Below are 15,255 nucleotides of genomic sequence, written 5' to 3'. Positions count from 1 at the left end.
GAGCTGGGTCTTCAAGAGTTTCTTGAAGACAGACAGGGACGCCCCTGCTCTGGTAGCGCTCGGTAGGTCATTCCACCAGCGTGGGATGACACATGAAAAGAGTCTGGATTGTCTTGAGTGCGGTGCTGGAACTGCCAAACGGCGTTCTTTTGATATCCAAAGTTGAGAAAGAGTAACTTTAGCCTTTATTAGCGCACTCAAGTAAGTAGGTGCAGACCCAGTAAGCACTTTGTAGGCTAGCATTAGTGATTTGAATTTGATACGTGCAGCCAGGGGTAACCAATGTAATTCAATTAACATGTGCCCTTTTGGGCTGATTGAAGACCAGGAGCGCCGCTGCATTCTGGACCATCTGAAGTGGCTTCACTACACAGGCTGGGAGGCCTGTTAGAAGGGCATTGCAGTAGTCAAGGCGGGAGATGACCATTGATTGTACCAGCAGTTGGGTGGCCTGTTGGGATAAATATGGTCTAATCTTCCTTATATTAAATAATGCAAAGCGGCAAGACAACATGATCTCTGAAGGTCAGCTGATCATCAATCTTCTTCTCTCTCTTCTTGGTTCATCCAATGCCAGTAGGCGCTGGTGAAACAACGACAAAGTTCGAATTCCATAGATCGCGGTTGGCCATAGCAGACAGCAATTCAGTTCCCTTCAAACCAGTTTCATCTTCAATAATGGATTTCAAGGTGACGCATGGACAACCAATTCGCCTCTTAGCATCCGGAGACCAGAGTAAAAGTCTCCCGGCAGGTTCATCGTGACGAGTAACATGTCCCGCAAGTGCTAGTCGTCTCCGACTCACAACCACAGATACAAGAGGCAAGGGACCATACAGTGACTTGTTCGTGGGATGGCTTTTCCACGAGATGTTGTAAGCAAATCGTAGCATTCTAGTAAATGTGCCATCGAGACGCTTTCGTCGTGCTGCATTTAGCGTCCACGACTCAGAGCCGTATAGAAGTATTGACTCTATACATGCTTTGAAGACTTTGGTTTTGGTTTTCTTCTTGATTGGAGACTTCCAAACTTTCTGTAATGAATGCAGGGCACTCCAAGCTAGCGCAATTCTAACATTCATATCATGCTCAGTTTCAGAATAGCTACCAAGGTACTTGAAATCATCAACACAGTCAATTTTTGAACTGTCTGATGAAATCAACTTTGCATCGGTGGATGGATTTAAATGCATATACTTTGTCTTTGGTGCATTCAGGTATAGACCAACATCTTGACAGGCTTTCTCCACTCTTTTGAGAAGATCTTGAGCAGATTCGATGCAATCTTCGAGGAGTGCAATGTCGTCAGCATAGTCTAAGTCAGCTAGAACCTCAGTGGAGTTCCTGCTGCTGCAACGTCATTTGAGTGTAAGCCCATCACTACTGGTAATTGAAGTGCGAAGAGCATAGTCAAGTACGATTATAAATAGGAAAGGAGCAAGCGGGTCTCCTTGAAGAACACCAGTGCCTATCTTGAAAGCATTTGTCTCTCCTTCTGGTGTTATCACTACTGCGGTCGTGTCTTTGTACATCACATGAATTGCATTTACGACACGTGGAGGAATTCCGTATGCCGCTAATATTTCGATCATTCTGTCGCGATTGATGGAATCGAAAGCCTTACGGAAATCAATGAAAGTTATGACAGCTTCCTTCTTATGATTTTTCAGTTCTTCAACAATCCTTCAAAGAGCTAGAATATGAGAAGTGGTTGATCGTCCCTTACGGAATCCACTCTGATTTGGCCGCAAAACTTTATCGATGACAGGGCGAATCCTGTTAAGCAGACAACGGTTGTAAATCTTGGCTGCTACTTGAGAAAGTGAAATCCCCCTGTAGTTGTCGGTTTTTGTAGGATCTCCTTTCTTCGGTATCGGTGTTAGTCCAGATATACCCCATTCCTTTGGACGGTCCCCATGGAATGTCTGAATACAGAATGAAAGCAGAATCTTTCTTACTTCTGGCATTTTCCAAAACTCAGGAGGTAATCCATCAAGGCCCGGTGCTTTTCCGTTTTTCAACTGACACACAGCAGTGTCTACTTCTTCCTGAGTCAGATCGCCACTTTCTATCGAGGTGAAAATATCAAATATTTTCTCGACAGGAGGTGTATCGGTTTCAGAAGTTGGATCAGCGTTCAGTAGATTTTTGAAGTGATTCTCCCAGGTCTTAAGTCGGTCATCACCTTCAATAAACATGGTACTCCGCGACTTTTTCCCTGATAACGTTTTAACTAGATCCCAAGCATTCTTTATGACAGAAGGTGCTGCTGGAGTTTCGAAGGAACGCAAGATGTTATTAATTCGCATATCCTCATAGCGGTCAAAAGTTTTTCGGAGGTTGTTCTGAGCAGACTGAATGTTCTGCGTTGATGCTCGAAGAGTAGTCTTGCGTGCAGCTGTGACTGGTTCCATATCTACTGTTTTTGTTGGTCTTGGTGGAAGGAGTTCTGCACCTACTGTTGTTGCAATTGAAACAAAAGATGTATAATCTTGTTTGGCTGCAGGCAAATTGTTAAAACGTGTAGAGATTGTGTTGTCAATATGAGTTGTAAGGTCTTTATCATTCGTAAGTGCCTGCCAGAAGAGCTTTTTTTTTGACAGGTTGTACAGGGCGCCGTAAGCTGAGCTCAACAGTTGTAGTTACCATACGATGATCACTGCCGACAGGATTGGAGGATGAGAAGGCACGACATTCATTGATGCTGTTATGCCAGCGCTTATGATAGATGACGAAATCGATTTGAGACAGCACACCCTTTGGTGACCTATATGACCACAGTTTTCTTAGTGGCTTTTGGAATGATGTATTTCCAATGACGAGGTTGTGTTGTTGAATAAAATCGAGAAGAAGCAAACCATTCCGATTTGATGTAGTGTGATAGGAGAAACCTATGCTGATTTGTGCATTCATATCGCCTCCGATAAAAAGCATGGAGTGAGATGGAACATCTTCGACAACGTGGCTCAATTTCGAGTAGAAGTCTGCAACAATGTCCTCCTCCATATTGTTGTGAGGAGAATAGCAAGCAATAACCATGGTCTTGGTTTGAATGTAGCAGACATAATGCGCTCGTCATGTTTTTTCACAGATACGAGAAGAGGCAGTAATTTCGAGTTTATTGCTATGCCAACACCATGTATCGAGGCGCCACAGCTGTTTCGAATGGCTGATGAAGTAAACAATGTTGTTGATCCAAGATTGCGGTTAACTATTTCAGGATCAGTGTCTTTGTGAACAAATCGGTGTTCCTGTATGCATGTAATGTTGATGGTATAATCATTCAACAGTTTATCAAGCTCTGTTTGCGGTGACAGATGTTGGAGTGTTCTGCAGTTGAATGTTGCGATTTTGTAAGCTTTAGTTGGTTTGGAAAGGCCTTTCTTCGGTTTGTGATGATCAGAACCTGCCCGCCCCGCAGGAACATGCCCCTCCTCCACAGGGTTGAGGACAGGCTCGTCATTAAATGCAGGAACTGCATTGTCAGACCGCATGATTGGCCGGTTTTCAAGGGCTTTAACCTTGGAGCTATAATTGGACTTTGTCATGTTTTTTCTAATGGCTGGATACATAAACAGCTCGCCACACCTGAATATGTTTTACGGTTCTCCGCTAACTGGAGCAATGCACCTTCCCGTTGTCATACTGGATGATCTTCCGCGAAGCTGCGATGATCTCTCTGCCGAGCCATCAGTTTGTCAATGATCACCACAGGAACTACAACTACCCCGTAAAGAGTAGAGGTACTTTTTATCGAGGTTGGGTCACCTCTAGATCCGCCGTGTTCGGTCTATGCCCATGCATATTAACAGAGTTACCTCGCGAAGGATGTGGCTCTTCACCACGCACGGACGGTCTTCACTATGGAGAGGCTAGTTGCAGAATAACAACTGTGAAAGGTGCTATTTTACGCATCACATAGTGCTGGGTGCAGGAGGACCAGTCGAGGACGCCCCTAGAAGGCCATCTCGGAAAGGTACTACCCCTCTGCATAACTCCCTTAACTCCGATCATCAATCATGACACCCAAGTTCCTTGCTACTTTAGTAGGAGCAAGAGCTAAGGAGTCAGTCTTGATACAGATGTTATGATGTATGGTTGGCTTAGCAGGGAAGACCAGTAGTTCAGTTTTTGAGAGGTTTAGCTGGAGGTGATGGTCTTTCATCCATGCAGATATATCAGAGAGACAATCTGAGATTCACGCTGAGACCATATGGTCGTCAGGTGGGAATGAAAGATAGAGCTGGGTATCATCAGTATAGCAGTGATATGAAAAGCCATGTGAGTGGATGATCTGGCCCAATGAGGTGGTATATATGGCAAACAGGAGGGGCCCCAGCACTGATCCTTGGGGCACCCCTGTGACAAAGAGGTGCGGTTCAGCTCTGTGCCCTAACCAGGACACTTTGAATGACTTCTCTGTGAGATAGGATTCAATCCAAGAGTGTACTTTACCTGTGATGCCCATATTTGTGAGTATATTTAATAGAATTCTGTGATTAACTGTGTCGAATGCTGCTGATAGGTCAAGCAGGATGAGTACCGAGGACTTCATAGCCGCCCTGGCTTCTTTTAGGGCTTCAGTCACAGACAAGCCGTTTCGGTGGAGTGACCACTTTTAAAACCAGATTGGTTGGAGTCAAGGAGGTTGTTTTGGAAAAGGAATTCTGTGACCTGTTTGAAAACTGCCCTTTCAATGGCTTGATAGCACTGCATCTGTGTGGTGAGGAGGTTAAGTGAGTTGGACAGGGTGGTGAGGTTCTGGGTGATCTGCTGGCGGTCTTGTTGATGGGTCCTGAGGAGAGTCCCTTGCTGCTGGATGGCTGTTCTCAGATGGGGGAGTTCTGCTGGATCCATGCTGGCCAGAACGTACTGTTAGGGGTGGTGAGATTAGGATCCAGAAGCAGAACACACAGGCAGTAATCCAATAAATAATGAGATTTAACCCAGGGAAAGAGCATGGCAAAAAAGGTAAACAAACAAATGGCAAAAATAGTCCAGGTACAAAGGGACAAAAAACTTGATAAAAACACGAGACAGACAAGGACAAAAACACTAGAGCAAAAAAACAAACAAGAAAAAACCCTTAGTGCAAAAACCATGAACTAGAAAAATAGCTTGAACAAAAACTATAAAACACAATAAAGGCACAGAAACAGCTAGAATAGCAAAACAAGACATTCTGGCAAAGTCAGGGGCTGAGAACAGCTTATTTATACACAGTAGAGAGAACCAGGAAGTGAAATGCAGGCTAGATGGAATTCCTGTCCCGGATCTGGAGTAGCGCTGACCTGGGAGATATGTAATCTCCGGAGTGGAAGTTCGGGGCGGAGCATGACACAAATGTACCATGCATTAACACAACAACAACAGTAATAAAAAATAAAAATAAAATAATAATAATAATAATAATAATGATGATGAAATGTCTTTTTTTTGTGTAGCATTGTGTTTTAGAAGTTCTTGCATATGCGATCATTTGAGCTAGAGCACCTGTGCTCTCAAATAAGTCAGTTATCTTTTTGAATGATTAAATCACTGTTTAAGTAAATTTGTCTGGCACCAGGTGTTTGTTTCCACATGACGGAGGCAGTCTGGGTTTATTTATTTATTTTTTTTTTAATTTGTCCCCCCCATCAGGAAGCTCCAGTGGTGGCGAGGGCCTCTTTGTTCCTGGAGTGTGCTCGTTTTGTGCATCGCTGTAACCGTGGTAATTGGCCAGAATGGATGAAAGGTCACCATGTCAACATCACCAAGCGAGGTCTTTCACGAGGACGCTCACCTGTGGCTGGGAACAAGAGAAACAATAAGCTGCAGTGGAATGCAGCTAAGTATTTCTACCAGTGGGGTGATGTGAGTCCATGTCCAGACTGTAATTCATGTTGAAATATCTAAAATAAAATTTACTAGGGTTACAGTGAACATGTGAATGTGCCATGTGTTTGTAAGAAAATAATGGACTTAGTTTAAAGGACATTTTTAATATGCTGCAGTTTACATATAACTAAACAAAATACTTATTTAGAAAAGAAGAGAATATTTAGAATCATCACTGCCTTAAAATAAAAGCCCAATTCCAAAAAATTTGGGACACTGTAGTACAAAGACAACATATGTTGAAACTGAGAAATCTTGTTGTTTTTGTTTTTGGAAAAGATATGCTCATATTGAATTTAGTGCCAGCAGCATGTTTCTAAAAAGTTGGGACAGGGGCAATAAAAGACTGGAAAAGTTGTGTAATGTAAAAAAAACCCCAAAAACTAATTAGTTTAATTGGCAACAAGGCAGTTACATGATAAGGTATAAAAAGACCATCCCAGAAAGGCTGAATCTCTCAGAAGTAAAGATGGGAAGACAGGGAGGGTGTCACTACTCTGTGACAGACTATGTCGCAACAATGTGCGAGGTTCTAATACCAGCTTAAAATTCACCACTGTTAAGAAAATGGAGGAGGCAGCAAAGAGTCATTTTTTCGAAATTTATTTATTTTTTTTCAAAAAGGTTAAAATATTTTATAAATGGATAAAAACTCATAAAAACAAAGCAGTATATGAAACAAACTACTCAGTTCACTCTTCCCAATGGAATAAAGGGCACAGTAAATAGGGAGCGTCCAACTGTGTCCCGCCCACAATCACGGGAGGGAGGAAAAAAAACACTTTTAAAACTTTCCGGCTTGCTTCTTTAACGAGTTCACCCTCGTGCAATGGCCAGGCACGGCGTGATGCAAGCACCGACATCCAGTGGAAAGACAAGCTACAAAGTCCGACTCTATCTTCCTCGCCCAGGCGGGTTTGCTGAAAAAATAGCAAAGCAGTCCTCAGCACCCACGACACCCCAAATATACAAATGCCACACTCACACCACGATAGGCACAACCACTTCCCTGTATCTTGTCGTTTGTGTGTGTTGAGTCACTCGTATGGCTGGCCCGAATCGTCCAGCTCGCTCAGTGTCCTTGCAGCCCACTGCACTTCTGCGTTTGGTAGCTGCCACTCGGCTCCGCTCCAGCTGAGGAGGAAAACACTTCCTTAGTGCTGCTCACACCACTATGACACGCCTCAAGATCTCTCACACACAGGACATTCAGACTTTCCTTCACTTAGCTGGTATCTTGCGTTGTACAAGTACAACTCCGGTGCCCAATCGAGCCGGGAAACTCGAGTCAGCCAGGTCCGCTCCGTTCCTCATTCCCCCTAAGCGAGCACACACCGGACACCTGTCTTGCTCCCCCCGTGCGCTCTCTCTGATCCATTTTCAGTCGGGATATATGGGCCTCCGCCAGCACCTGTCCAATTAACAATTACCAGTTTCCATGCCCAACCTGCTCTGAGCAAAGGGGAAGTCAACTGGCAGCAATAATCAGCTGCTGGATTTAAGTAGTTTTGCGTGATCAGTCCCACAATTGAAAAAGTCACTACACGCCCACCACAAAGTAACATCTCATCTCATTATCTCTAGCCGCTTTATCCTGTCCTACAGGGTCGCAGGCAAGCTGGAGCCTATCCCAGCTGACTACGGGCGAAAGGCGGGGTACACCCTGGACAAGTCGCCAGGTCATCACAGGGCTGACACATAGACACAGACAACCATTCACACTTACGGTCAATTTAGAGTCACCAGTTAACCTAACCTGCATGTCTTTGGACTGTGGGGGAAACCGGAGCACCCGGAGGAAACCCACGCAGACACGGGGAGAACATGCAAACTCCACACAGAAAGGCCCTCGCCAGCCACGGGGCTCGAACCCGGACCTTCTTGCTGTGAGGCGACAGCGCTAACCACTACACCACCGTGCCGCCCCCACCACAAAGTATCCAAGAAAATCATAAACACAACAAACAAAAGATTAAAACACTGCAACCAATATATACTCAGCAAACGAATACAGCAAACTAATACACACAAAACAAAATCAAACCAAAACATGCATTTAAAGGCGCTACTCAATTTGGAAATTTGGGCAAGTGATCACAGCAAGGATGTTCTCTTTTGACATTTTCCCCCCCTCTTTAATACAGGTCGTCCTGACCATCTACTCTGGGTCATACCTAACTGGGGGTACTCCCAAATTGGCTCGTTGGGAGCGACGCACACTAGGCAGATTTAATGCATGGGATAAGGGCGCTTGTTCTGTTGAGGGGTCAGATGACAGATCTAATGCATGGGGTAAGGGTGCTTGTTCTGTTGAGGGGTCAGATGACAGATCTAATGCATGGGGTAAGGGTGCTTGTTCTGTTGAGGGATCAGGTGGACGAACCAAAGCTGGTACCTCAGTATTCACCGTGGGTGGCAAATTGCCGCCTGTCAGTCTTGGGAGCCACCACGTTGGAGGGGGTAGGGCATGAGGCTGGTCGACCATCACGGGTCCTTGGTCCCCCAGCACTCTTCTGTCCTGCAACACATTTAAGGGGCAAGGCCTAAGATTATTATGGTGTATAGTCCGAGTTGGGGCATCTTTACCTTCAGGCCGGAGGATATAGACAGGGTGGTTCTCCCGCAAGGGTCTGACCACTACAAATGGTTCTGGAGACCACCTAAAGTTCAACTTCCCTCTTGCCCTTCTGCGGAAGTTACGGATAAAAACCCGTTCTCCTGGAAGTAAAGGTGCCAGCTTGGCTCGCCGGTTATATCTGGTCTGGTCCAATCCCTGTCTATGCTGCGTCCGCGTCTGTACTGTCTGATAAGCATGATTAAGGGCTTCTTGATGCCTCTTCACCCATCCAGACAGAGTATGAGACCCGGTCGCAGACTGCAACCCGGTCACCCAATCAACGGGGAGTCTGGCATGCTGTCCAAAGACCACGTAGTGGGGAGTCATACCCGTAGTGCCATGGATGGTATTGTTGTACACCTGGACAAGAGCAGGTAGCTGGTTAGGCCACTGAGCTTGTTCTGTCTCAGTCAGAGAGTTGAGGAGCCCCAACAAGGTTTGATTGAACCTCTCGCAGACTCCATTACCTTGGGGGTGGCAAGCCGTTGTGCGACTCTTCTGGCATCCGTACAGCTGGCAGAGCTCCTTCATCAGGGATGACTCGAACGCTGCACCCCTATCCGTCAGGATTCGTTCAGGACAGCCAAAGATGTAAATCAGATGGTTATACAGGGCTTGGGCAGTGGTATTGGCTGATTGATCTCTGGTGGGCACTGCTAGGGCATATTTAGAGAATAAGTCAGTTCTAACTAAAATATAGGGATATCTATCCTCTTGCCACCCCAGCGAGACGTAGTCCACCCCAACAATCTCAAACGGGTAAGTAGTGGTAATTGGGACAAGGGGTGCTCTCACCTCTGGGCCTGGCTTCGAGAGGACGCATTGAGGGCAGGCAGTGGTCCACTCCTTCACCTCCTGGGTCATCCCTGGCCAGTAACAACGCTGCTGTAGGGCTGCCAAAGTCCGGTCCGCACTAGGGTGGCCCATGCGCTGATGATAGGTCTCCCACACCTTTTTAGTAGCTTTTTCAGGGATGATGACTTGGAAGTTCTCCAGTCCAGCACCAGCCTCCTTGTGCAGCCTTCCCAGAGTGCCATCGCGCACCACGATCTGGTCCCACTCTCTGCATAGCCGTTTCGCATACGGAGGTAGCGGGTCACGCGCCTCAGTCGGTGGCACTCCCTGTTCTTTCCACTGCAGCATTTGGCTCAGCACCGGGTCTTGGCCCTGTTGTTCTGCCCAGGTCCCATTGTCTTCCACAGCCACCTGGTTGACATGCGCAGATGCCCCCCCTTCGGAACTCGGCAGCCTGGACAAGACATCTGCATTCTGGTTCTGGGTCCCTGGGCGGTATTTGACTGTGTATTTGAAGTTCACCAGCTGTGCCACCCATCGCTGCTCCACTGCACCCAGGCAGGCTGTGTCCAGGTGCACCAGTGGGTTATTGTCTGTAAACACAGTGAAATCAGCACCATACAGATAATCTTTAAATTTTTCAGTCACTGCCCATTTCAGGGCTAACAACTCTAACTTGAAAGAACTGTAATTTTGATCATTACGTTCTGTTGGTTGCAGACTTCGACTAGCGTATGCGATTACTCTTTCTTTGCCCCCTTGGACCTGGGCTAATACAGCCCCAAGACCTTCCAAACTGGCATCAGTATACAGCTGGAAGGGTTGGGTAAAATCTGCATATGCCAGTATAGGTGCACTGAGCAAAGCTTCTTTCAAGTGTTCAAAGGCTTGCTGGCATGGCAGTGACCAGTCAATAGAGGCATTCTTGCCATATATGGCAGTACCACGAGTTAGGGCATTCAAAGGAGCAGCTATTTTTGAAAATGCAGGTATAAACCGACGATAGTAGCCGGCAAAGCTGAGGAAGGACTTCACCTGCTTCACATTCTGGGGGACTGGCCAATCATTTACTGCTGCAGTTTTTGCTGGGTCCGTAGCCACACCTTCCTCACTGATAACATGCCCAAGGTAAGTTACCTGACGCTGGAATAAGCGGCACTTGGTAGGCTGCAGTTTCAACCCATGCTGTTGGAGTCACTGGAACACTTCTGCTAGATGACTCAAATGGCTGCTGAAATCAAGTGAGAAAATTATGACATCATCCAAATAAATGAGTAAATAGTCATTCACGAGGTTGCCTAGACAACGCTGCATTAGTCTTTGAAATGTGGCGGGGGCGTTACACAGTCCAAAGGGCATTCGGTTGAATTCATACAAGCCACAAGGAGTTGTAAAAGCAGTCTTTTCTCTGTCTAGGGGGTGCATTTCTACCTGCCAATAGCCGCTTGCTAAATCCAGAGTGGAATACCATTTAGCAGCTTTAAGGCTGGCCAATGACTCCTCAATACGAGGTAATGGGTAAGCATCTTTGTGTGTAAGGGCATTTAACTTCCTATAATCTACACAAAATCGCCAACTTCCATCTTTTTTCTTGACAAGCACAATTGGGGCAGCCCATGGGCTTGCACTCTCACTCACCACCCCGCTGTCCAGCATATTCTGCAGCAGTGATCTCAACTCTGCGTAGAGACTAGGTGTAACAGGACGATACCTCTCCCGGCTTGGGGGCGCGGACCCAGTGGATATCTGATGTTTCACCACACCAGTGCAGCCAAAGTCTTTGTCATGGCGGGCAAACACCTTTGCCCACTTTCTCAATAGGTCGGTCATCTCCCCCTGCTGGGCCTCGGTCAGTCCATCTCCCTGCAAGGACAACACTGGAGGAGAAGCAGTGACATCACCCCCTTCTGTAACACCCATTTGCCTCACCTCGACCTCCACGACATCCACCCCGACGTTGTGGAGGACCAACTCCCGTTCACCTTGAATGTCGGCTGCGGTCACTTCTGTTACTTCAGCCAGCGGTTGCCATTGGGGAACCTCCACAGGATACGGGTTGGGTTTGCACAGCCGGCAGGCCACTTGCCCCCCCATGCAGTGTAGTCATGATGCGGGCCACACACCACTCCGCAATACTGTCTGGAAGGGGCTCTACCATCACATTACAGGACCGTTTAGGAGGATGGTCAGATACCTGTGTCCACAGGATCATCTCGGACTGGGGTGGAATGATGACTGGTGACTGTCTTGGCAACGGTCACACCCTGGAAAGAAGGGAAAGGGGGTGTGGTAGTAATTCTGCGGCACTCTGTGAATGCTCGGGCCCATGCTTGCCCTTCAACCAGTGGCATCGTGGTCTTGAAGGCAGACAATCCTGGGTGACTCCCTTGGGCAAGAGCAGACCACACAGGTTTAATAATGTTCATACCAAGTATACCCTGGTCTGGCCCTAAACAGTCATCATTTACAATTATTACCCCTTTACTGGGGAGATGTATACTTCCCACCATACAGTCGACCAGCACGTAGCCCACGTATGGAATTTTCAGGCCGTTGGCCGCCCGCAGAGTCAACCAGGGGGCCTCATCAATGTTGGTCAAGCAGGTGTCCTCCAGGTACTTCTTAAACAGACGTTGACTCAGTAGAGTGACCTGCGAACCAGTATCAAGCACAAACGGTATAGATTTTCCATTCATTTTTATGCATACATCAGGGCACTCACCTATCAAAGCAGACTTGTGATGTACTATGGGCTCTGCATCCTGGGTGACCACCCCCACTACTTGGCCCTCAGCCGCAGGGGATTCTAAAAATCCCGCTGCCTGGATGGCCCTTGGGGGCAACGCCGTTGTACGTGTTCTGCTTCGCCACAAGCCCGACAGATGGGACGGCCTTGCACATCCCACTGGTAGGAGGGTGCTGACCCAAGGTGTGGCCGCGTCTGTGTAGCTGGTGCTCTGGCCACAGGCTGATCTTTAGGTGATGCATGGGGCATGGGCAGTAATTCTCTGCTGGCAAACTGAGCTTTTACCTCCTCCATGAGGCTAGCAGAGAAGACCTTCATCTGCGCCTTCATTTCTCCCATTAGTTTCTGCCGCAAATCTGCACATATCTGGTCCTTTAGCAACCCAAGGCCAGCTGTAGTGTCTCTAGGCGTGGGAGCCGTGACTCTGTGTGACAGGGTGGCCTCCTCCCCCTCCTGCAGTTCATGCTCCAGAGCTCTTGGTTCATTGCAGACAGTAGCGAAAGTCATACGCTCATCCCGCTGGATCTGTTGGCTAAATTCCTGTATGATAGGCCCTGTGCGCAAACCCACCATCAGTTGGTCAAGTAGGAGATCGTCCCCCTCTTCGGTGCCACCTGCATCTCGTTCTCGCTATCTGAAAAACAGCTCTCGTAGTCTTAGTATAAAACCATTTACACTCTCCTCCTTTTGTTGTTTACCATTGAAAAAATCTGCCCTCAACTTTGCTTTGGTGGCTGATTTGGAGTAAAGTTTTTGCAATGCTTCTAATACTTTTTGTCCCGTGTTCTTATTTCTGGATTCTACGAGTTGCAGTTCTCGTTTGGCCTCTCCTTCCAGGGCACCCAACAGAAAGTCTGCCTGCTGTTCTGAGTTAAGTCCTTGGACCCTCAGCATGGCCACCTGATCCTGCCATTCTGTAAATTTTGATTTATCTCCATCAAATTTTGGGATCCAAGCAGCTCCCATAAACCATGGCATAACGAACTGCGCTGTAATAGGAGGGTTAGCACTCTGTGCTTGCGAACTGCTACTAGTCTGTGCCATCTCCATTTTTCAACAGTGATGCTGGATCCTGCTGGCTATGCCACTAATTTGAGTGTCGCAACAATGTGCGAGGTTCTAATACCAGCTTAAAATTCACCACTGTTAAGAAAATGGAGGAGGCAGCAAAGAGTCATTTTTTCGAATTTTTTTTTTTCAAAAAGGTTAAAAGATTTTATAAATGGATAAAAACTCATAAAAACAAAGCAGTATATGAAACAAACTACTCAGTCCACTCTTCCCAATGGAATAAAGGACACAGTAAATAGGGAGCGTCCAACCGTGTCCCGCCCACAATCACGGGAGGGAGGAAAAAAAACACTTTTAAAACTTTCCGGCTTGCTTCTTTAACGAGTTCACCCCCGTGCAATGGCCAGGCACGGCGTGATGCAAGCACCGACATCCAGTGGAAAGACAAGCTACAAAGTCCGACTCTATCTTCCTCGCCCAGGCGGGTTTGCTGAAAAAATAGCAAAGCAGTCCTCAGCACCCACGACACCCCAAATATACAAATGCCACACTCACACCACGATAGGCACAACCACTTTCCTGTATCTCATTGTTTGTGTGCGTTGAGTCACTCGTATGGCTGGCCTGAATCATCCAGCTCGCTCAGTGTCCTTGCAGCCCACTGCACTTCCGCGTTTGCACTTCCAATCGAGCCGGGAAACTCGAGTCAGCCAGGTCCGCACCGTTCCTCGTTCCCCCTAAGCGAGCACACGCCGGACACCCGTCTTGCTCCCCCCGTGCGCTCTCTCTGATCCATTTTCAGTCGGGATATATGGGCCTCCGCCAGCACCTGTCCAATTAACAATTACCAGTTTCCACGCCCAACCTGCTCTGAGCAAAGGGGAAGTCAACTGGCAGCAATAATCAGCTGCTGGATTTAAGTAGTTTTGCGTGATCAGTCCCACAATTGAAAAAGTCACTACACGCCCACCACAAAGTATCCAAGAAAATCATAAACATGACAAACAAAAGATTAAAACACTGCAAACAATATATACTTAGCAAACGAATACAGCAAACTAATACACACAAAACAAAATCAAACCAAAACATGCATTTAAAGGCGCTACTCAATTTGGAAATTTGGGCAAGTGATCACAGCAAGGATGTTCTCTTTTGACAACTACATGGGCAAATAGTGAAACAATTCAAGAATAATGTTCATCAGTGTGAAATTGCATCATCCATGGTCCATAATATCTGTCAAGGACCAGACAGGAGAAGAGATCAAATGCACTCAAACCACAGTTTATTAATAACAGGGGTAAAGGGAGTTGGGAGAATGTGTGAAGTTCTGTGGCAGGAGGACTGAGAGGCAGGGATGGCTGGTGGGAGCATGGGGGTGACGTCTGAGGTCCCCCATCCAAGTACTGACCAGGCCCGGCCCTGCTTAGCTTCTGAGATCAGACGGGACCAGGCGTTGTCAGAGAGGTGTGGCTGTAGGCTGACAGTACTTGGGTTACAGGCAGTCTTCCAGCAGTAGTCCCTCAGTAGGCTGGAGATCAGGCAAAGGTACAGGAGAGGCAGGCAAGAGGCAGAGTCGACAGGACAGAAGGCAGATCAGGTTACTGGGGCTGGAGAGCAGACAGAGTCAGACGGAACAGAATATTGTCAGGAGTCAGAGTAGTAGGAACACAGAGCAGGTTATCACGCTGGAAGTTGCAGACGATCTGACACAGAAGCTTGGGAGGACTGCAGCTTAAATACACACGGGGGGAAGCAGGAGATCGGCAACAGCCAATGACAGCCACTGGAAGTTAATGAGAGGAAGTGAGTGCGGGCATGGCCGGTAATGCTGGGTGGAGATGTTACCTGAAGAGAGAAGCCCAGAGGTAGGGCCTTGACAGAACCCCCCCCTCAAGGGACGGCTCCAGAAGTCCCTAGCCACAGATCCACCAAGACGGGCGGGAGGAGGGGGAACACCGGTGGAGGGTCAGAATTCCTCTGAACGGTCCATGTCCAAGGCTTCAGGATCTGGTTCAGAATCGGACTCGGGGGCAGTAGCGGTTGGCGCATCGTCATTCCGACCAGGGCCCTTTGGTCGACCCCTCCGGTTGGCTGGCTGGTCCAGATGCAGGCGATGAAAGGTGCTGATGAGGGTACGGTCTAAGATTCTCCCAGCAGGAACCCACATCCTCTCCTCAGGACCATAGCCCTCCCAATCCACCAG

General features: G+C 47.5%; 1 protein-coding gene across 14 annotated transcripts in view; it reads left to right on the top strand.

The window, feature by feature from the left end:
* LOC132884940 (protein unc-80 homolog) overlaps nt 1–15,255 on the top strand; it is a 382,632-nt gene that overhangs the window by 213,645 nt on the left and 153,732 nt on the right. For all 14 annotated transcript variants that reach the window (XM_060919046.1, XM_060919045.1, XM_060919050.1 and 11 more), the window contains one exon: nt 5,641–5,853. In XM_060919046.1, the coding sequence (XP_060775029.1) occupies nt 5,641–5,853 (213 nt within the window). The remainder of the gene's footprint in view (nt 1–5,640; nt 5,854–15,255) is intronic.

The sequence above is a fragment of the Neoarius graeffei genome, chromosome 4 (assembly GCF_027579695.1).
Source record: "Neoarius graeffei isolate fNeoGra1 chromosome 4, fNeoGra1.pri, whole genome shotgun sequence".
Classification (NCBI taxonomy): Eukaryota; Metazoa; Chordata; class Actinopteri; order Siluriformes; family Ariidae; genus Neoarius; species Neoarius graeffei.
Note: the sequence above shows the minus strand (reverse complement) of the source record. Positions and strands in the feature narration are given on the sequence as shown.